Below are 23500 nucleotides of genomic sequence, written 5' to 3' on the forward strand. Positions count from 1 at the left end.
GCAGGAGTAGATATCGCATCGGCGGTGCTTTCACGAAAACGCAAGCCTTGTGTTTCGTTAACGAACGTCCAATATCCACGATCCGGAAAGCGGCAGAACTTTTACCAGAGTCTCTATCTTGCAACGAGAATCTTCGTTCTCGCGCGATAATTAGCGGCCACGGGTGGACGAAAAGCCGACGATCCACGCCGATGGCAGTCACACGCTCGCAAGTGAAAGGTATCCGATACCTTCTCGCAGTTTCTTTATCTAACAGCGTCGATCTCTTCGTTCCCCTCGCTTCGCGCGGTGTAAATTATCCTATGGAATTCTTTTTACGATCGTTGCTCGACATTCGGTCGAATCTACCCAGGCCTCTCACTTTCACTTACGAACGCACAAGTTCCGTGACTATTATTCGACAGGCCCCCGTATGAAATTCACGTGCGAGGCCCTCCTGGCCTCGTTTTCCACTCTGATCGCTCAGAACAATGATTGACGTCGATCTACGCGAGTGTCGAAGTTTATAGTTAGATTTCATGTTCAGCTAACCTAAATTTACGTTCGAAGAAAGATTGAAGTATGACGATATGACAATGTGATGTTGAGCTAACCTAAATTTACGTTCAAAGGAAGATTAAAGTATGACAATATTATTAATAGCAGTTGAGCAGGATGTCGTAGTAACAGAGATAGGTACGTTAACCAGACTGTGATGAAAATATGATTGAAGAGCTGTTGAAATACGAAGTTAGGCTTGGCAGGTTTGGTTAGGTTGGATGGGATTTGAATGCAGTTCGAATAGGGTTGAATTAAGTTCAAGTTAAGCCATTAAATTTTCAGATTCGAGATGAGATTGGTTGGCAGATTTGAATCAAGTTTGGGTCCATCTTATCATGTTTTGATCAAGCTTGAGCTAATAGTTCTGTAGGTAATATTTTTGCAACATTTTGTCAACTATCTTTCTGTGCTATTTTTTAAGCACAAAATTAGTATACCATGAAATTTATTCATTAATATAATTTTTGACACAACTGTGGAATATCAATCTTCGATTTTGGTACAAGAATCGTGTAACTGTAAAATAGAAATGAATTCAGAGGTAAACTTCAATAATATCATTCCTAACTAATTTGAATTTGTAACCAACTCTTGGATGCTAACAACTGCTTCAATCCCAACATCGTGGAACATTTGCCTCATTGTTGAATTACAAGTTTTAGAAAAATCACTTTCCTGTAGTTGTGTCATTATTCCATCCTACATAAAATATACAAGAGGAGTATTAATCTTGAAATTCTTGGAACCTCAGAAAAAGCCAACCACTGTCACGTTTCTTGTATACTCCCCGAGAGTATATTCTAGTAAATCGCCAGGTTCAGGTGTTTTCGCTGGGGTAATCGTGTCGAGGTCATATAAAAACACAAAATTCATAGCGATTTAGGTATCGATGCACGGCATGTGCAAGCGCAACACGCGCTGCGGTAGGTGATTCGTTGGGTTTTTCATGGTGAAGCAACTAACGGGTATCTTGGCGACTCGTTTGGCTCACAGGTAGCAGGAGAGTCATTGTCCGGCGTTTACGTGACGAATTTCCCGTGCTTGCTCGTCTTCGCGAGTATCGTTCACGGCCACGCTATTCGCATTTTAACAGCTTTCTAAGAAGCCTTCGACAGCCTAGTCCCTACTGCCTTCCTAGCTTCGCTATGTGTTCGCTTTAAACTTCTTCAAACTTCTTCCACTTCTCCTCCCACGCGTTCTTCGTGCACACGTGACTATTTTCACGATGTCGAGGAACGTGGAAGAGCGTGGACGTTGATTTATTGTGCTTAGTTGGCAGATCCTTTGGATATTTCGAAATTGAGAAGCAGGTTCTGTTTGAGTGTCTCGTACAGTTTGAGCTTTTGTTTGATTGCTTATAGTCATCACTGGATTAGAAGTAGACTGTAGATCTGCACGCAAACTTATATTTTTATGATTAGGATTAAGAGAAAGCCATCTGGCTAGAGAATAGTTTCAGTAATACGAAAGCAGTTTGGAATATGTTCAAATTAACTAACCTAACCTCAAACCTAACTGTTTGAACGTATAAAAAAATGCGTCTAATATACATAGTATAATACTTGTTGTAGATTTTTTATCTTTCTCATTTGCGCCTATAAAAATATGCAAATGAACATACACGATCTGGTGATCAAACGATAGCAAACTAGAGTTAAAGATCCAATTCGAGAAGCAACGCGATCGAAAATCGCGACAAGAATCGACGGTAGAGGAACAATAGGAAAGAAAAAAGTGTTTGGTTTACAGTTATCGGTTGCTCGTTGAAATTCTCGACGCCGTCCGCTCACACGTGCTTCGATTACCTCTTCTACGTCCCACGAAGCCCGTTCGTGATTTCGCGCCAACTCCTCCGGTCAATTGTTCGCAATACTATCGAGGCAGCCATTATAATTCAATAAAATATCGATTTGAAGCCTTAGATAGTTAGAAATATTATTTCTTTTTTTTTTTTTAGTTTGTATTTGTAGCAATTTTTATGTATGCTACTTTTATTATAAAAATAAATTTATCTTATATTAAAGGAAGAACAGTTAGAACAGATTAGTGTTAGGTTGAGGTTAGGTTGGGGTTAGGTAGTATTGAAAATAATATGAGTATGATGTAATAGTAGTAGTAGTGGGATAAGTGTAGAAAAATGATATTTTTTATTCATTTAAATAAAAGAATTTCTTTTTGAACTTTGAAAAATTAGAGTTGGGATATTCTAAACGATGTCACCTTGTAATTTGGTTTTATGATGTTTTAATGGCTGTTCGTGTATACGTCTATTAAAGTAAATAATTAATTTTTGGAATAAAGGAATTTCTAGATCTTTATAAGATTTGGAAATCGGGTAAAAATGGCGTATTAAAGTATTAGAACCTTAATTGTGATCAACGTTAGTATTATTGTATAACGTTCTCTTATTAATTTTTATCAACGGCATTAAATGAAAAGAAGTTTTTGCTGCTGTGCATTACGATTTTTTCTGTTTAATTTTCTACGATGCACGCAAACTTGAGATTAACCCTTGCCTTATGATATTTAGTCACGTGCCACATATTATGGCATCGATTTACATAGTAAGAACAGGTTTCTCGTGCAACAATTACTCTAAATACATACGTAAACTCTAAATACGTATTCAAATTTCAATATCGTACGTCTGACACGATGTTACAATATCGAATCGCTAACATTCATAACTGAAGAGACCTAAGAAAGATGAATGCTTAAATCTAACCTTGAACTTAACCTAACCTAACATTCATATGCATAAGTTGCACAAAATTTTACAGATGTATATCAACGTATAAACATTGCTAGTTACCAAATTTTATATTTCAAATCAAATTGTATGAACAATCTTTGAATCTAGCCTACGAAGTATGGAGTAATTGTGATAAAATGTCAAATATTTAATGGCTATAGACGTCTAGACCTCTAAAGAAGCCCTAAAACAGGAAATTATAACCTAACCTCAAACTCTAATCACATTCTACGTCCCATCAAACTCCTTAAATAAATCCCTAAATCTCACCAATGGAACCAGAAACAAAAGACAAACATAACCTCCAAAACTAACCTTTTAACACGTCTGTAATGCGCTTCGGGGTGCATGTATGAGTACTGTAGCGCTCAATTAGAGCAGGGTAGATCGAGTACGGTAGAACTCCACTTATCTGAACTTGGGGGACAAACATTTTCGTTCGCATAATAGAAGTTCGCGTTGAGATAAGTGAATCGAACGAGCAGAAAGTTCAGTAAATCAGCCATTAATTAAAATCTCGTTCTGACAAATGGAGTTCTACTGTAGAAGAATGGAGAAGCTGAGGTCACGGGGTTCCCTGCAAGAATTCGTGCGGGGAAGAGGGGGGTTGGCAACGAAGGGTGGGACGAGCGGCATGCGGTCGGCAGGCACGGTGAACCAGATATTCGAATGGCATCGACGGGTCTCTGTTTCTCGGTGCAGAAGGAGCAGGGGTAGCAGCGGGACGCCCGAAGAGAGGAAAGGGACAGTCCGGGGAGGCGACTGGGTACTGGGTATACGAGGTAGTGGGTATAGAGTGGAGATATCCAGGTCACAAAACAAGTGTCGCAACCGACCACGTTGGCACGCTCCTGCGATTATATACACTTTGCGTCTCCGCGCGCCGGATTTCGACTCCTGCTGGCTTCCCGCGTGGAAACTGACGGGCGTGTCTGTGAACCGGACTATCGATTACTCGCGTGCCTCTAGCCGTATAGCGTCTGACTATGCTTCGATACCACGAGGACGGACCGTGTGGAATCCTGTTCGGGTCAATCAGGGTCACCGGGTATTTCTTGTTGCGTTTGAGGTGTTGCTTCTGCTTTAGAGTCCTAAAGTACCAATTATATCTGACACCTCGCTCTATCTCTATTAGCAGAGAAAAGAAGTAGAGTGGGGGTTAGGTTAGGTTTGGGGTACGTTTGAGGAAGCTTAGGTTGGTTTGTCATAGTTTGCTGTGAGAATGTTTTAGGCGAGTTGGATAGAATTATTTTGATTTGCTTTGTTTGCGATGGTTTGGATTGGCTTTCAGTTGAGTTTCAGTTGTTTTGTCTTAACCTGTTATTGCTCTTTTTGGGTTAGGTTTGAAGCTGGTTTGAGTAAGATTCGGTGGAATTCTCTTCCACGTGAAACGCTGAAATTCGCTGCGTGTAAACATCGAGAAGACATTGCAACAGAGTTTTTTGAAGCGAAGAATTTGGGATATAGTTATCTGTGGATGAGATACGCAGACGAAAGACTGGGCGACGAGGGACAGGAAGGTAACCAAGCCGTAAAAGGATCGCGAATCGGTCTCCATCTGAAATCGCCGGCAAGTCCATGTTTGGTCTTGGTTATCTCGTTTTTACAACGCAAACCTTTGAATCGCTTCATTCGTCCTTTCTCTCTTCGTCCCTCCGACTCTGCTACGATTCTCCCCTTTCTTCATCTTTGCACAACTCGCCCGTGACCAATTCCTGGAACAATGATTCATCCTTCGGTATCGTGATTTTCCTTATATTTTATCCTTGTTGATTTATCTCTTCGGATACTCGATTTTAATATTCAATGTATTGGCACTCTTGCACATACTGACTACTTAGTTGTTGACGAAACACTTTGAAGTTCCATTTTTCTAAAAAAGAAACTTCAATGAAAAAATATTCTACATTTTTACTTATTTATCCATGTACGATAATCTCTTGCTAATTTTCACTCGTACTCGGTCGGTAATTAGTCAACTTCGCGTTTACCAAACAATTTTTCAAGTTCAATTTTATCAGAAACGAATAACTTTTCGCGTAAAATCTCCTTGCCGATTATGCCAGGATTACTGGAACGTAGATTACCGAAAAGATATTAATATCATCGATTTTTCTTCGTCGCACTTCTCCTTACATTTCGTCCAATTGCGTTTGGTTTCTTGGCATGCGCGCTACTTTTAAAATAATCCCATAACGAGAATGCGTCATCCAACAGCGTCACACGATGTCGCAACAACACTGGACCAGACCGTCGCGAGCAGATCGAAAGGTGCGTGTGCACGTGCGTCGCGGCGCGAGAGCACGAAGAACACCGGATATGGGCTAGACTAGAGCCAGACGGGCCGGAATGGAAATCAATACAGTCTCAACACTCGTCGGCTTCTCCCAGCCACCCCCTCGTTTCCCAACCTACCTCATTCTCTCACTATCTCTCTTTTTCCGCGGCCTTTTTTCTTTTTTATCTTTCCCTTTTTTTTTTTTTATCATCCCTGGTTCTGACTCGTTGTCTTTCTTCCTGGTGGCATCACAGGCTGCCAGAGCAGTTTACAGGCCTAACACGGATTACACGCCGCCGTCACACAATGAATCCTGAGATCTCAATCTCCTCTGGTCATTGTTCTTTCTTTTATCCCATTCTTTATCTTTGGATCCTACTTGTACTTGGACTTTTAAATTTTTTTAAATTTTTATCGGTTTATTGGTTCGACGTTAGGTTGTATGTCGAATATCTTGGATATTTTTGCAAATTACAAATTTCCTGTATTTATGTTTCAATTTTCAATATCTCTGCTCCAAAAATAGCAAATTTTTCATATTCCTGTTGTAAATATTTTCAACTTTCCGTATCCTTGTCCTACAAATTGCAAATTTTTGGAAAAGATTTTTTAAATTAGCAACTGAAGATGTTCCACACGCCCATTGAAAAATGTTGCAAGCTTTTTACATTTCTAAAATTACAAATTGAGAACTTTCTATGTCATTTTTGGACGTCCGTTTGCGCTTGGGCTTCTACATCTCCGACGATGAAAGAGTCTCTCTGGATCTCTGTGTGTAAGTCTGCTAGTACAGTAAAGTGCCACTGGGTCATTTTACGGTTCATTGTCACAAAGTAAAAATCTTTGAACGATCAGAAAAACCAAGCAAGATAACCAAGACCTAACCTCAATCTTTAAAATTAAAATGTAAGATTACGAATCATCGGGAAATTCATTTCGGAGAAGGTCTATATAAAATAGGCCGTGTGTATAGTTTCGAGAAATGCCGCGTGGCGGCGTGACTGAGTTAAGACGGAGACTGGAGAATTTAGTAGACGTCACAGAGGACGGATTACAGGTTTTCATGCACGCCTTCGTAATTGACGGCCTCTTAATTGCAATCCAGGATCGCGTCCCTAATTGCGTCGCGGTGAAAGCAACATATATCCTCCATCTTCTCATCCTCCTCTCTCTTTTACAAGCTTCACTGGCGAATTCTGGTTTCGTGGTCCCGGGACCGGTTCCTTCTCACGAGAGTCGCCTCGCTTATTGCTGAGTAAGTTCTCGTAATTAAAGATGACCGTTCCCAACCGACCAAGAAGCGATCTACATGAGACTGGACTGGTTCATTTCACGAGCAATATCGATATTTGTTAAACGCAGTTTATAAGCTGCGGCCGGTCTCTCAATTATACGTATCGATGATCGCGTACGGTTTCATCTGGTCAATGTTAAACCAACTGCTTGTGATTCTTGGCAGATTGGGTTAAACGGTCACGTTAGTCGCTACGTTCTCCGAACGTGGTCGTAACGTTGGTCCTTGGAGATATCTGTTTCACTCGTTTTTTTCCCTCAGTTCGGTTTTGTAGATAGCGACTATGGATCGAGTTTCTTAATGTTTACGTTACCTAATCTGTTCTCCAGTCGTATACCAGCGACTGAAGACCGATGTCGCCTAAATTTACGTGGGTCTTCCAAAACTCACGTTGGACGAGTACAACGACGTACTGTAAACGTTACAAGACCACGAAAAATCGATGTCTACTTTCACCTTTGCAATTCCTTTTCCACGCGCATGCACAAGTTCAAATGAAAACTAAAGGAAGAAAATATCTAATGACTGAGCTCAGGCTATTGGGTTGGCAACTAAGTGATCGCGGGTTTTGTCATTACCATCTAATCACTTAGTTGCCAACCCAGTACAATTTTCTCACGATTAAACCAGTCAGAAGGAGGAACAAATGTATCCTAAGCATCGAAAGATGCCCAAAGACGCTATATTGTTTACAGAGCTGTAGCGTTCTCTTGAAAAGGGAGAAGGGAAAAAGGTGGAGGGAAGAAAAAGACGTCTGCTGAACGGCAGCTAGTTCCCCATTTACGATCCACGATAGAAGCGTCTCCCTGGAGCACAATGAGACGCGTTTATAAGTGGAGTGAATTCATGCGGACAACGAAGGAACGACACTGAACGATCCACGACGTGCCGGTGTGTTCTAGCGGCGATATAGACGCGAGGCTATTGATTTCGGAGCATAAATAGACCGCGGTCTCTATTATTCAAAATGCGCTGTACGCCTGCCGCCGACCGACAGCGCCATCCTCTGCTGCAAAATAATAGCGATGCTTCCCTCTTTATTTCTTCTCTGACTTCTTGTCTGACTCGCGCGCCTGTATCTACTTGTTTCGGCTGTTGGCCGTCCGATTGCGGCAACTATGCAGTTTCTCGGTGCTTGTCTTTTTTTCCAGTCAAATTATTTGAATCGTCTAATGTTTTTATTACATTTTTTGTTAATTATTATTTATTACATTTTTTAATTTAAATGTTTTATTCTGTTTTATTTAAATTTTGATATTTAGTCTTGCAAATTTTTTAGTTGCTTCTAGTTGTTTCGTCTGTCTCCGCTGATTTTAGGTTATGTCTTAAAACGATCGATCTCTCAAGAACTGTTACTTAAATTAAATTGTTTCATTTTTTTTTTTTTTTTAGGATTTATTCTGCTATTTTTCATTGGTTAATTTTCTTTACGCTTTGTCTGCCCAGTGCTTCTGTCTCTACTGATTTGTAGTACTTTGCTGGGAACGACAAATTCTCCAGAGATTCTTCTTCCGGAATTAACTTTTCGAGAATGTTAAGCCCAGAAATTCGCATGTCGATTATCGTCAATTATAATCAAACAAGATATTCGACGATTTTTTAAATCCCTATGATCCGTGTTCCTCGCTCAGTCAACTTTCATTTAGGCATATTATTCCTTGGTATTCCTTGATATTTCTCGATATTAATATCGAGATATGTATAATTTTGTGTGCTAGACTACATTGGTCGCGTAGTAGTGACACACGTACGTGAATATGATTGTGCGCAAGTATATGTGCCCGCAGCGTCTCGAAAAACAGACGAATGCGACTTTTTCGTTGGTAGTGTGATATGGAAGATGGAGAGACAAAGAAAGCGCTGAGACGCGTGCAAATGTATATCCACGAATATCCTAGGAATCGTTTACTAAATAAATGTAAAACTATTTTAATATGAATTCTAAATATAATCTTGGTGTTCCTTTACTTTTATTTCGCCGATTAAAATCCACAATTCTCAACGATTAAATCTCTCTAATTCCTAAGATTCCTGACATTCTCTAAAAATCGTGCGACACACGTCGATCTTTGAAGAAGAATCGGGGCTTCGGTTCCCCGTGAAAAGATCTCGTGTGTACGGTCGTAGTGTGGGCTCAAGATTAATTTAACTCCGTTTTACCTTGGCTTTTACACGACCCTTGCCACTCCCACCTTTCGCCGACTTGTATCTTGTCCCGTCCTCTCGGCTTTATTGCAACGTTACAACGATCCTTGAAACACAATCGCCTCTTCTTCCTCTCGGAGCACTTCGAATTTCCGCGGCTCCCCGTCGCGTTCGTTTCCTAATCGTTAATTCCGAACCGAGGAGGCGTAGGATTTCAGCCAGTTGAACACGCGATTCTTATTCCTGTTCGCGATCCTGGACCCCTTAAGGACTATGAACTCTCCCCTGATCGGTTTCTTGCAGGGAAGCGAATAATAGAGTGCCTGTAGCGACCCTTCAGGATCGTTCCTTTCCTTTTAAAGGATATTTCTTCAGGATTTATTATCTTTACAGGAGCGAAGGAATATTTCATGAAATAGGAGGAGTGGAATATCAATATTGATTTATCGACTTTCTTTTTTTTCTTTTTGTATCTCGTTTGTTTTAACTTAGTGTGGTTGAATGAAAGTAAAGATTATGGTTTTGTGTAATGGGATCATGCATGGAATTTATCCTTCTTTTCGAATAATTCAATTACGTTCGAACACTCGCGTCCCTTTCTTTTCAAAATGTGGAATATATTGGTGGGAAAAAATGAGAAAGTATCGATATCGATTTTTCGCTCTGTCGTTTTTCGATAACTGTGTATAACATTTTTGCAGATTTATTTTTATTCTCGTTTTTAAGGCAGAGAGGAATATAGCTGACAGGAAACGAGTGCTGAAATATGGATATTGATCCTTTGCAACAATTTTTTATTTTTCTAGCATGCATATTTTCGAAGATTTGTTTTTCTTTTTTAAAGGAAAAGAGAGGCTCAGATATGTGAATATTTTTCATCCTCGTTTTTCAGTAATTCAATGATTTATTTATTGTTTATTTTTATTTTTGAGAATTAATCGACAAGATATTTATCCTGGCCCCCTTGATCATTTTCCTTTTCGCCAGTGAAAACATTGGAAATTAGATATAGTCGTAGAAAATTTTTAAACAAACTACAGTTATTTGTATAAGCTTCTTAGATAAAGAATTTTCTATAAAAATACTTAAAATTAACCAACTATTACTAAAACCAACAATTATCTTCGTAACCTGTTCCGATAATATATTAATAGTTAGGAAATTGTTGAAAATCGCATTGTTGAAAATTGCAATGAGGGAAAGAGATTTGAAGAAAAGAATTTTCTATAAAAATAATGAAAATTGTCGAGTCTCAATAGCGAAATTAAGTGTGGCGGCACTCGACAGTAAAATACCACCACTCGACACTAACTAGTGTTGAACGAAGGCAGCGCAATGGTTAGCGCCTTAGGTTACGAACGTTCGGAACTCCTCGGGTTCAAATCCCGGCGACCGCAGTTTTCCTATTTTTCATTCTTCAACCCAAAAATGAGAAAAAATCCAGCAGCGCCATCCACACTCGCAGCAGAACTTGTCTCATTCCACACACCAGCAAACTACAACTATCACGGCCTATTCACCTCTCATAAGTTTCCAAATGAAGTAAAAGTTTCTCAAGCGAACACTTTAAAACCAACAGTTATCTTTGTTTGTAAACCATTCCGATAATATATTAATAGTTAGAAAATTGTTGAAAATTGCATGGAAGGAAGGAATTTGAAGAAAAGAATTTTCTATAAAAATAATGAAAATTGTTGACTCTCAATAGCGAAAACTATGTTTTCAAATGAAGCAAAAGTTTCTCAAAGCGAACACTAATAAAACCAACAATTATCTTCGTAACCCGTTCGATAATATATTAATAGTTAGGAAATTGTTGAAAATTGCACATTGAGGGAAAGAGATTTGAAGTAAACGGAATTCTGAACGGTTGGTCAGGTTCACACGCCCTAATGGGTCAGCAGGAACACACAGAACGTGTTCGAGGAAACGATGGAAAGGCGGGGGAACATAATTGCTAGCGTGTTCGTAATTCTTGGCTCTAATCGGTAATATCGGTACAGCCCAAGCTACTTAGCGTGATTTAAGTTACATAGTCCGTTTTATCTGCCCTCGACCATCTGAAGGCTTCATCTCACCGAAGTAAATTCTTCGTTCTTGAGGAAACAACATTTTCCATTAAATTTGTCAAACATTATTACGAATTATTTGATACAAAATTATTACAAAAATTAGATGTTAATAATTTTCCGTATTTCTATCGCAGACAAATACAAAATTTCCATATATTTGGCAGAAGAAATTTTCGCTAATTTGCACGTCGAAAAACCCCAATATTTCTAATATAAAATCGAAATGTTATTCCTTCCGCAAATAATTAATTAATTAATTAATTGCATTAATTCGCAAATTTGTCTTGCTTTCGCCACAAGTATTATAAAACCCAACATATATTTTAAACGAAATTAAATTAGCAACACTGACGATTTGTCACCATGGAACCTTGTTAATTATTGAAATTGAACAATTTTTCCATAAGTAAAATTTGTAATATTCGAGTACTAAAAATCTCTATTTAATCCGATCACCAATCGAATCATAAATCCTTTCCCGATTCCAACGTTCGCTCTCACCGTAGAATAATTGCCATTAGAGTTGGCCAACGCGTTAGATGCGGGACGCCTCTCATGGAATATTATGCTAATATCGCGTACGCGGTAACGCGCACCATACTCCGTTGCAATTACGCTATTGAGCACCGTGAAGCTGTTACGATGCGCTGTACGCCATAATAACCAACGCGAGTAGCGATGGAATCAAGTTCAATACGAACTTATAAATCCGAATCAAATTCAATTCCCAAGTTTTATTCCATACACTTCGAATGCTAATCGTAAGACGTAATCGTTCATTTATCGTACATTACTTGTCAATTTATCTTCATGAACAATGCAACTACCATGGTAATTGTAAATAGCAAACTCATACTTACTATCATATGTCATGTATTTGAGGTTAGGAGAACCCTACTGTGATACCATCGCGCGTTAATTCTGTGAAACTTTATGTTACACTTATAGGGCTGTAGACTTTTTCTTGGTTGGTCACGATGCAAGTTTGATACTATGGCGACTGGGAACGCTACACTAGCGCCACGTGAGTGTTAATTACTAACAGGACCAAGTTCAGTATGCACTTACAGATTCGAATGAGATTCAAGACCCAATATTCGCTTCATAAAGTTCGAATAGTATTCGTCTACTCATAAATTACTTTCTGTATTTTTCAAAGTACTCGTAGGGGGTCACGTTTAGATTCCAGTCTATTGGAAAATACTGTTCTTATTTTTAGAATACTTACGGACGACTAGAATCTTGTTGGTCAATGTTCAAACTTATATGCGACGTACTTGAGCCCATCGCTAATCGCGAGTTACTCTCTAGCGAACAAGTTCACCGCAGACTCCATGCTGAACAGGTTTCTCCAATCGTTTCGGTGGTAGATTCTTTTTTCATTCCAAATCACCGCTTCGATTATGGCAATTCGATGTTCCGCCGATATATTCCTCGGGCTTTCTTACGTTCGTGCTTCTTTTTATATTTACTTTTATTGGTCGCTTGGTTACAGTTGATAGAGCCAAGTTGTTCGAACGGCTTCGACTCAAACGATGATTACGATTATGATGGGGTTTCACGAGGATCGTTTTTGAATTTGTAAGGGTTAAATAGTTCTATTAGAGAATTATACGGTTCTACTTGTTTGTATACGTACTATCAATACTGAGATAGAGAGACGTTCCGTTAATTTACGGTGCAATTACTTTTTTCCATGATCCACTGTGTCTGACGAGCAATGCCACAATCTACTTGCTTCATTTATGAGAATAACGAACCTTCTCTTCCATATTTCCATTAACTCTTCTATCATGTGAATACAATTTTTTATTAATAGCTATCGTGTGATTATTTTATTTTTGACAAAGTTATTAAAAAATATATATACGTTAGAATAAAAAATATATATATTTTCCTTTAATTCGTCTTTTTTTCTTCAAATAACTTTCAAGATACTCTAATATTTTATTATAGCAACAGAGTTTCGTTAAATTAGTTCATCGATTTATTAAAACCTTTTTGCTAACTCCACAATATCTTGAAAAATATTATTCCAACGAATAATGGAATTTTTAAAATTTATTAATTCGTTTGGATTTGTTGATACTTTTCAAACAATTTCTGTTAGCTTTCAAGATATCACACTGATATTTTATTAGGACAATTGATATCGTAGTTGGAACCAATCGCTCGGTTTACTGCGATATCGACGCAAGTGGTTACTATGTAACCGTATTAACACGTTTGATAATGCTGGTAATTTATTTTGCGGTATAATTATTGCATCAACGTTAGTTGGCGTGGGCGCGATACGATCGGCCAGGGTTATCGATTACTCGAAGGTCTCTGCGCGGATTTCGTACTAGTTACCACTATGCTAACGCTGCCATGTTATTGATGTTACTGATCTTTCGCTAATCCTCCTTCCTTCCGATGAAACATTCACACGAATGCATTAATATTTACAAACATTATAAATTTTATATGCACCTGTAGTATCGTGAATGGAGGCGAATTATTCTTGCAACAAAATTTCATTTCGTAAAAATGCACGAGGTAGAAAATCTATCTGTAATTCTTCATTTTTAATGCACCGTACGAATGTAGTACTTTAACCAACAATGCGAGAATTCAATGATTATCAAATACGATGCAAATCGATTTTATGATGAAAGAAAGTATTCATCGTGGAGTAGCCTGTTTCTGAAAATACAAAAATTTTCCATTCCACATTTCATTATCTAAAATTCAAAAATCTACTCTCAATTTTCCAATCCTTACACGACAAACACACGCACACATTAAATGTAAAATCATTGCCATTTCAATTTGCAAAATTTTCATCGCAATCTAATTATTATTATTATTATTATTCAAGATAGAAAGAGAAACTTATTCCTCTCTTGTTCTTTCAAAAAACTATTCTCCCTTATCAGCTTTCGCTTGCTTAATTTATCGCTCGAAAATTATTAATATTTCTATTAAAAAAAAAAAAAAGAAAAAATTCACGTAGATGAAATGTAAAATAAAAATGAAGTTCTTATCTTTTACCCATTTTATCTCGACTCGATCGATCAAATCAATCTTTTGGATCGTTGCTCCTTTATCGGTGCAACCTGCTGGCATAGAGTATGCAATACGCTGTAGGGAAGAACCGGTCGTTGTTTCTCTTTCGTCTCGCGAAAGCGCGAGTGGATCGAGGCTGCGAGACCGTGTTATCGATCGGGCCGGGTAACAAGCCCACCTTGGAGAGCGTTTTTCAACCACTTCCGCTCCAGCAGCGTCGCGAGCTTCCTCGGGGGGATGAAACCCTCGTCCCGAAAATCCCCTATCGGCTAATTGCGAGGGTTCTCTACAATTGTAATTTCTGCACGCGCTGTGAACAAAAATGGAGAAATTGTGTCGTTTCACCGTCGATAACGGACGATTTTATCCTCTACCCTCTTTTTACTCTGCAATAAATTTTAATTGTTACATTTTTCTCTCTCTCTCTGCCTTTTTTTTACTCTAGAATTCAATTTTATCGAATACCATAACTTGTTTCTCGTTTTTCTAGCTTCTGTCGATTTCCTGTTGGAATTAAAACCGAGCACTTTTTCAACTTTTTTTTATTGTTAGATTTATACTTAAAATGGGAAATTCCGTTCTTTAAACAAAGACAAAAGAAGAAAAAAGAGCGAGAAAAGGAAAGAATTATATATTTATTTTGATGTTTATTAAGGAGAAATCAAATCCAATGGTATCTTCGACCGGTAAGAAATTAATAGGTTAGAAAGTGGGTCTCCGGTTTCAACGATCCACGTGTTTGCTCCTCGAGGAATTGCGATCCAGAGGAAAAGGTGCATCGCGTGCCACGGCGATCGATACTCGCCCTCCAAGTTCGTGACCACGTTCTCCAGAATGTTCGTCGTAATCCTGCTCCCCAAAGGTCACGGTGCATTTCGAATCTCACGTTTCAGTTCCACTGTATTCTTTCCGCTCCTCCTTCTCCTTCGGCATTTGCTTCGTTTTATCTCAACGATTTCGATGAATCACAGACTTCTTCGAGTGGATAATTTATTGAAAAATTGAATTTGCAGGAATATCAATCTCCTTCGTATTTTTATCATTGGTGATACTTGTGGTAATTTTATTTTATTTAAATTATGCTGGGATTTTACATTGAAAATTTTATTCTTTAAAGTCATCCCGCCGGAATTTCCGCTTTTTAATAATAAGTTTGACAAAAAAATACATTTTCTGCCGAATATGGTTTTAACATATCTTTCTTTTCTTTCTAACCTCGTCTAAAATTTCTAATTGTTACTTAAACAGATAGATCTTTCTTCTCTTAAGAAATACTTCGGTTTTATCCTTGCAAAGTACGCGGTCTGAATTTTTCGCTCCGAGCAAATAAATCTAACGAGAAGATGAACTTTATAGCATGTGACAAGGCAAGATCTCGTGACAGATCCTAACCATATTCTAATCGACAGAGACGACAGTGGCGACGCGTCGATAAGCATCGAACATGCGTTGGAGGACGTCGAATGCGGGCCAAGGCAGTCGTCCGCGATTCGCCAGGCGTAAATCTCAAACACACTCGTTTCTTGCACGGACATTTACACGGACCGGTAATTACATGGTTCCTTACCTCTCGTTACGTCAGCCACGGCTTCAACTGACATTTTCCTCGTGGCCCGGTCGTTCGCTTTGATAAGTTTCACTTCGTCAAGTTTCTGTCCTCTCCCGTGCAGTTTCATTCGAACAATTTCCGATTTTTAATATATCTCTATGCGAAGAAATGTAACAAAAATTTCGTCTCTGTTTATCGTTAATTATTATTTAATTATTGTGACAATATTTCATTTTTCGAGACTGTTTATTTTTATTCATTGTAAATTGGACTTAAAATTTCTTTGAAATGAAGGTAGATCATCTAGTTTCTTTAATTGGATATCAAGAATCAATATTTTTGGCAAATTACTTTTCTATAAAGGTTCGAGGTATTTCATAACCTCTCTGCTCGATTATATTCGTTGAATAACCTACTAATAAATGCCAACGGCAAATTGGAATTAAATTGAAGAAAAATACCGAATAGATGATAAGAAATAAAATTCAATAAAAAGATTTTTCCGCAACACCAATCTACGTGTGTTAATTCTGTTCATAGACAAAATACATTTCTTTAGTCAAATATTGAACCATTCGAAAATATTCTCTACCCGAAAGTCAATGTTCTTCGTCGTAAACAAAAAACGTAACTTTTATAAAACACAAACCTTCTCAGGTCGATTCAGTCCACGAACAAATTTAACAAGGGATTTTCGAGTGGATCTTGAAAATCCCTCGTTAAGCTCGAAACGAATAGTCGAATTCAACTCAACCTACCATTACAGATGATTCGTTTTTTCGTCCACTTCGTTTTACACTTAGATTAATCTACGCTCAACGATAAAATACTGGGAATTTCGAAATACCGAAATCCTTTATTCCATTATCCGAGAACAAATTTTAATCGATTAAAATCGTTCGTTTTGGAAGCCTCGATCAACGATAAATTTCGAGAGAGGGAAGCGAAATTAAGGGGGAAATTTGTTGGAGAAGGAGAAAATGACTTTACGAGTCGAGGGGAATAAAATGGAAATGAAAGTGAAAGCGTCGCACCGTGGAAACGAGCCACTCGAAATAACAGACGCAGAGTGTGAGAGAGAGGCTAAAGATCAGTCTCGAGACAGTTCGTTGATTTATGAAGGGAGCCCGGCGAATGATTTATCGATCGACGTAATTGCGGGCGGACAATGTGAAAATAACGCGTTCCCCTGATTGCCTGTAAAATATGGCGCCATCTTGCCTCGTATTCCAGGGGAACCACAGGCTCGAGCTTCCGAAATAAATTCCCTAGGCAGTTACGAGAAAATACTAGAAATAAATTGAGTAGATTTTAATGATACTTAGCCTTTGAAATTTGTCGCGAATGACAAATTGAAGCTACAATGCAAGTAAAGAAAGATATTAAAGTAAATTCCTTTTGTAGCATTTTAAAATCGTAACTTCTCCATAATTTGATGTTAATTCGCTATGGTGAAACTTTAAGCGAAGCTGGTTAATTACTGCAGCCTTTGAAAGTTTTGTATAAATTGATTGGTTATTCATTTTTTACGTCCTCATAATAGATCGAACATTTCAATAGAAACTAATTAACTGCCAACTTTCCCTCCCCCGAAAAGAAAAGATCGTATATTTCTATAGATATTAATTGCTATTCGATGGATTTAATTAAGATAAGTTTTCAGAGTATAAATTGTACATACTTTTTATCTAAAAAAATCTACCTATTTCAGCACCAATTCTCGAATACTTTATCGACAAAGCGCGTTTTATAATTTTCGTTTTAAATATAAATTACTAGAAATGTTACTAGGAAACGTATTCCATCAAAATGACCATTAAAAAAGCTAGCAGATCAGATAAAGTCCTTAGAATTCTAGTGTTAACCATCTCTAACGAGAATGGTCTGACCACCGAAAGGATTAAAAACGATCTCCGCCGGATGACTGTTGAGAAACGCCTCGCTGCCAAATTGAATACAGGTGGAGGAACGTCGATCTTTTAGTAACACGTGTGCACGGAGGATATCGCGTGTCGTAATCTTGGTTAACGACTGTCGTGACCAGGAATACCGTGCCAACGTCGAGGGATCATTGCACGTCTCGGGCTGGAGCCTGTGACTTGATCGTGCCAGAAACGATGAAACGTTACGTCCAGTTGATAAAGACGAAAATAAGCAGGCTTAACGTGATCTTCGAGGTCGATGGTTTCATTAGCAGATCCGGTCGATGCGTGAACCAATTTCGACATGGATTGCGCAATCACAATGTGAGGCCTCAACAGGTTGAAATCAACCGATCCTATTCTGTGTGGAGTTTCAAAGCAACTATTTACTTTGAAACTTGAAGCTTCCACGATGATCGTTAGATGACATATTTGTGGCTTTCCAGTTGTAAATTCGTCAAAGCTTTCAATTATGACAAGCTTCTTTCCTAACCTAAGAGAACCTAACCTAACCTAAGTCGAAACTAACCTATAAAATTTTAACGTGGTTTAGCACGAACACAGGAAAGCAGGTAGTGTCACAGTTTCTCGACAGAGTATAGAATGTGATCGAACACCTGATATCATTTTCACGGTGTTACGTCAGTATGCAGTTGGCAGTGGTCGATCCCGAAGAGGGCGAAGTCCCGACACTGTCCAATGCACTCGTCGCGCGTGTATTTCGGCGTTCAGAGTCCGGCGTGACCTGAACGTCGACTTTCAAAGCTTCCCCTATAAATAGGCATGGTCAGAGTTGGCAAAGATAGTGCAAGGCCGAGCTTGCTGGGAATAATAGGTAGGAGAAATGCACTCGCTCGATATTTTACATCGGGCGTATGGTTTACCTTTGGTTCAATCGCTGTTAATGCCTTTGGTCCGCGTTTAATACTGCTTGATTAACTCTTCCAATTTGATGCATTAATTTTTATCTACAAAGATAAAGTATTTATATTTTTTGTTGGATAATTTATAATCGAGTAATCTATTATTCGTGTAACCCACGGTTAAATATTATACTCTTTAATTGAATTTTGCATGTTTTAATTCTGTGTGAAATTGTTATTCTATGATTAAGTAATCTATGATTTATATCGTCAATGATTGAGTATCTGCGCATTGTGTAATCTATGATGAAATGTTGTGCGTTCATAAATTATAAAAGTTGATTAACGATCTGAGAATTCTATCTATGATTTGCATAGTCTATGCTTGAATACCCCATGACTATTATAATATTATGCAACGTATGTAATTAAGAAAACTGATCTGAACTTCTAAACAGTATTTATTAATTACTATTTGTCTGAATAAATAAATTAAATTATTTCCTCGTTGGACGCCCAATTCACTTCAAACGAGATAAATATCATGGTAAACAGAGCACGAAATACAGGACTGACTGAAGCCATCAAGCTGCCTCGAAGAATCCATAAAACTCGCTACGAGATTCATCACTGACTGGTAGCTCAAAATACAACCATCTGCAGAACGAATTGACCAATTCTGCTCGGCAAACAATGCATAATTTAGATCTGTCAGAGGCAACGTCACATGGTGATGGAACAACGTGGCTCATGCCAAATTTCTCTTCGACTTCTGCCCCACTGAGCGAGACTAAATATTTTCGTTGCATTTCACGTGCGACGTACAGAATCATCATGAATTTCGAGAATGCTGATTTTGCCAACAAGAGATTATACAATTATTTGTGGGCGGGATATAAACAAATACATGAGTCATAGCGTGGAAAAATTGTACGAAATATGATTTTAAAAATCGAAGAGTGAGGAATTATGAATAGATCTTTTCAATTGAGGATTGATCAAATTACAGATGATTCAAACATAGAATATCGAGTCATAAGATATTCAGAACATAGATTTCCTTAGTACAGATTAATCAGATCACAGTACATTTCACCGCAGATTATTCAAATGACAGATAAAATTCCAATGACGAGCTATTTAAATATAGAATATTCACGAGTAAATCTCCATAAATTAATCAAATTATAGAATTTTACCAAATTCAGATCTATGGAGATCATAGACGAACTTTTCTGCCACCAAAATCCAAATTACAATTACAAATTAGGTTATGTATTCAAATTACATTCAATGTTTCACATTTTGCAATTTGGATACATAACCTAATTTGTAATTATAATTTGGATTTTGGTGACAGAAAAATTACAAATTAAGTTATGTATCCAAATTACATTCAATGTTTCACATTTTGCAATTTGGATACATAACCTAATTTGTAATTGTAATTTGGATTTTGGTGACAGAAAAATTACAAATTAAGTTACGTGTCCAAATTACATTCAATGTTTCACATTTTGCAATTTGGATACATAACCTAATTTGTAATTATAATTTGGATTTTGCTGACAGAAAAATTAGAAATTAGGTTATGTATCCAAATTGCAAAATGTGAAACATTGAATGTAACTTGGATACATAACCTAATTTGTAATTGTAATGTAGATTTTGATGACAGAAAAATTCGTCTTTCCAAATTACATTCAACGTTTCACATTTTTCAATTTGGATACATAACCTAATTTAAAGAACACGAATGTATCATTGCTCCCCCAAATTCCAAGATACCAAATACCATGGTCAAGAGTGAAAAGATAGGGCCGCAAAAAGCCAGACAAGCGAGAGCCTATTACTCGCTTGTTGTTCCACAACGTGTCTGAATGTTCGCATTATGCTCGCGCGGAGTCAAGGCAGACACTCTGTATCTCATCGGGATATCGTGGCAGCCTCCCTCCTCCAACTCTCCTCTTTCGTTCCCGCGTGTCTGAAACTGTCCACGGGGACAATGGCGAGGTTATATCCGAGCAGAGAGTGCATTGTTGGACGACATCGGTGAGAACCAAGGAGAAAAGCTACGTCACAGACAGCCTGGGGATGGGACGGGGAGGATGTCGAGGACGTCGGTCGTCAGGACGCACTGATAACGCAACTGTGTTGGAAATCAGAGAACGTTTTTCAGTCCGAAAATAAAATTGAATTGCGCGCGCGCAATTCAATTGAATTCTCGCTATTCGTTTCATACTTTTTTATCCTTTCTTTCTTTTAGGGACCGATAGGAGGTTATGGTATTTTTTGAGGTTAATAGTTTTATTGGTTATTACTTTCCGATGGATAGTGTAGTGCAATAGAAAATAATAATTCGAAATTATTAAATTAAATTAAATAATCTGTGTTCCTTTTTAAATGAGTTGAATTTTTAATGGTTCCTCGTCGCTTGCTCACTGCGAAGATGAATTTTTCCACCAAAACCAACGAAAGGTATTATTCCAATAAAGAAACAGCTCTTTTTATACATTAAGCCCTTTTTACACTCAACCTTATCATTCCATAAATCCTACAACTTAACAAGAATTACCATCTGCTGCTTTTGTTATAAAAGTCAAAAACACAACCACTAAAAGCCATTCCAACGAGAGAACCGCTCTTTCCACGCATTAAGCCCCATTCACGCTTGACTTTCCGCCACAAATGACACTCGACTCGAACAAACGAAAACGTTCGATCATTCCAACGCTGCGACCCGTGTCGTCGGCAACAAAGAGGGCGCTGGCGATGCTATTCGGTCGGAATACAGGTTCGGGATTCCCAGAACGACGCCGGCAATCCGAGAAGCTGCGTGACGTCTTGTCCTGTTCGTTTTTCACGAGCGAACGCCCACATCCTTTATCAGGATCTACATTCACGGCTGAGATCAGCGATCCTGGCTGGGTTCAAGGCCGATTACGAAGGCTCCTCCTCACTTTCGCCAGGGAGGCCAGATACTCCCGGTGTCTCTCGCTGATTTTTCTTATCTCTCCCGGTTGGTTCTCGTTTCTCTCACGGCCAACAACATTCCTACGGGATCAAAACCGTGGCGCGCCTCTGTTTGCGTCGCGAGAGAGCCGAAAGGACCAGCCTGCTTCTCTTCTTCACCGTCCTTTTTGCCAGTCAGCCTGGTCCTTTTTCATCCCTGACTTTATGCTGATTCTCTGTGGACCCTTTGCTTTTTTACACGCCTCTTTCACTATTAATTGTTGGGTCCTTATTGTCGATCAACGAGATGCTTTGTAAGGACGATTTGGGGAATTTCGGTTAGAAGAACAATAGTTTGCTATTGTTTAGTTTTGAGCCGAGATATGCAGATGACGAGGTTAGGTTAGTAGTAGAATTTTGGGAATTTAGTTGTGAATAGAAGCTTGTTAGTGGCCATTTTGAAGGTACAGGTTTTTCTAAGATTTTGCCTCCTTTTGAAGGAACTAGTGTGTTTTGCCAAGAATGAAAGTATCAAAATATTGAACAAGAAAAGAAGCTAAATAGCTGTAGCAAATTTTAAAAACAAGTTTAAAAAATAGTTCATTTTACTCCCAAAAATAAATTGATCGAAATATTTCTTTTTTTTTTTTTTTGTTTTTTAATAAATTGAGGAAAAGAGAAAGAGTCGTATAGAAAGCGACAGGAAGGAAAAAATAAGAGAAAGAAAAGGAGAGAGAATGGTTGAAGAACACAAGGCCGCCCAAACATGGCGTAAACAAGCACGCGTAATGCGTGCGTTTGATGTGCTCTGCGACGTTTGTCGCCGACACAATAAACCTGCCGGTCTGTCGTAGTATGCCGTAGTGGCGCGAGTAAACTCGCAACATTATACGCGCCTACGCGAACTACTCACCCATTCCGTTTTTTTTTCCACGATTCTTGTTGGTTTATTCTGGGCTTGTTTCGTAACGCTGCACTGTTCAACGTTTTCCTATTACTCGGCCCCTCCTAGTTCTTTTCCATTGTAATTCTGTATACCGTTACCTAGATACTTCCCTTTTGAGGTTAGGTTCCTTGAAAACATCATTCTTAGGGAACTGCGATCTTAAGATTTAATAAAACTAGATACAAATAGTTCAGATATCGAGCTTTTATTTCGTACAGGACATTTTGTAAATGTCGCATAACCTAAAAAGTATCACATATGTAAAATAATAACTGGGAGCTAGTATTCCATATTAAGATTTATAATACTAAATATTTCCAACATCAACTTCAACATAACCTAAAACACTTAGACGTAATCTAACCCAAGTTAGATCAAACGAAGTTTGAGTGTTTCATCTTGGAACATCGAAATCCCATTTGCATGATCAGCTTTGTTCCCAGCTTAATTACCAAAACAGCGAAGAGGAACGAGATATTTATCGAGAATCCCTGGAAACTCTTTGGTTCGCAGCGTCACAATCCTCTTTCCTCATTCTTAATTGCCAGAACGAAACAACCATAGAAGCTACATGGCGGGTATAATGTAGTGGTTCTCGATACTTTTTCTTCTGGTTTGTAGCAGGAGATTCACCAGTTCTTCTGGACTTTCCCTTTGTCCTGGCTTGGTTGGTTAGCTCACTTCCTCAATCGTTATTTCTGCCGGTCTTTATCGACGGTCCACTTTCAAACAGGCTTGAAGGGGAACACAATTAGGCGCGATGAAATGAGACCTTTGACGTGGCTGCGGCCTTTAATCGATCATTTAGCGTTCTTAATGTCAGTTCTATCGAGCCTGACCGAGCTTGACACTCGTAGATTCGCAATATGGTTGTTTTCTTCAGTCGAAAGTGTTGCCAATTAAGTAGTCATGAACACCATAGTTATTTGCAGTAGTGACCAGATAAAGATGGATCCTGGAAAACTTTAGATGTTTGAGAATCGACAAACGGCGATAGACAATTTTGGAATAGATAGATAATTTTGGAATAATTAAAAGTTTTAAAAATTTCATATTTTGGATCTATTATATGTAAGACCGTATAAGGCTATTTTTCTAGGGAATTTCAATTACTGAAAAAGTTACTAGAACATAACTTT

At 38.3% G+C, this 23500-nt stretch overlaps 2 protein-coding genes across 5 annotated transcripts in view; one reads left to right on the forward strand and one right to left on the reverse strand.

The window, feature by feature from the left end:
• The window catches only part of LOC132914751 (ecdysone receptor), a 206482-nt gene that overhangs the window by 74865 nt on the left and 108117 nt on the right, over positions 1-23500 (forward strand). The window lies entirely within an intron of this gene.
• Positions 8895-23500, reverse strand: part of LOC132914750 (neprilysin-1-like) — a 140305-nt gene continuing 125699 nt past the window's right edge. The window contains exon 14 of the mRNA XM_060974113.1: positions 8895-8905. Within this exon, the coding sequence (XP_060830096.1) occupies position 8905 (1 nt within the window). The 3' untranslated portion in view covers positions 8895-8904. The remainder of the gene's footprint in view (positions 8906-23500) is intronic.

Source organism: Bombus pascuorum, chromosome 15 (genome assembly GCF_905332965.1).
Source record: "Bombus pascuorum chromosome 15, iyBomPasc1.1, whole genome shotgun sequence".
In the NCBI taxonomy this organism is placed as follows: Eukaryota; Metazoa; Arthropoda; class Insecta; order Hymenoptera; family Apidae; genus Bombus; species Bombus pascuorum.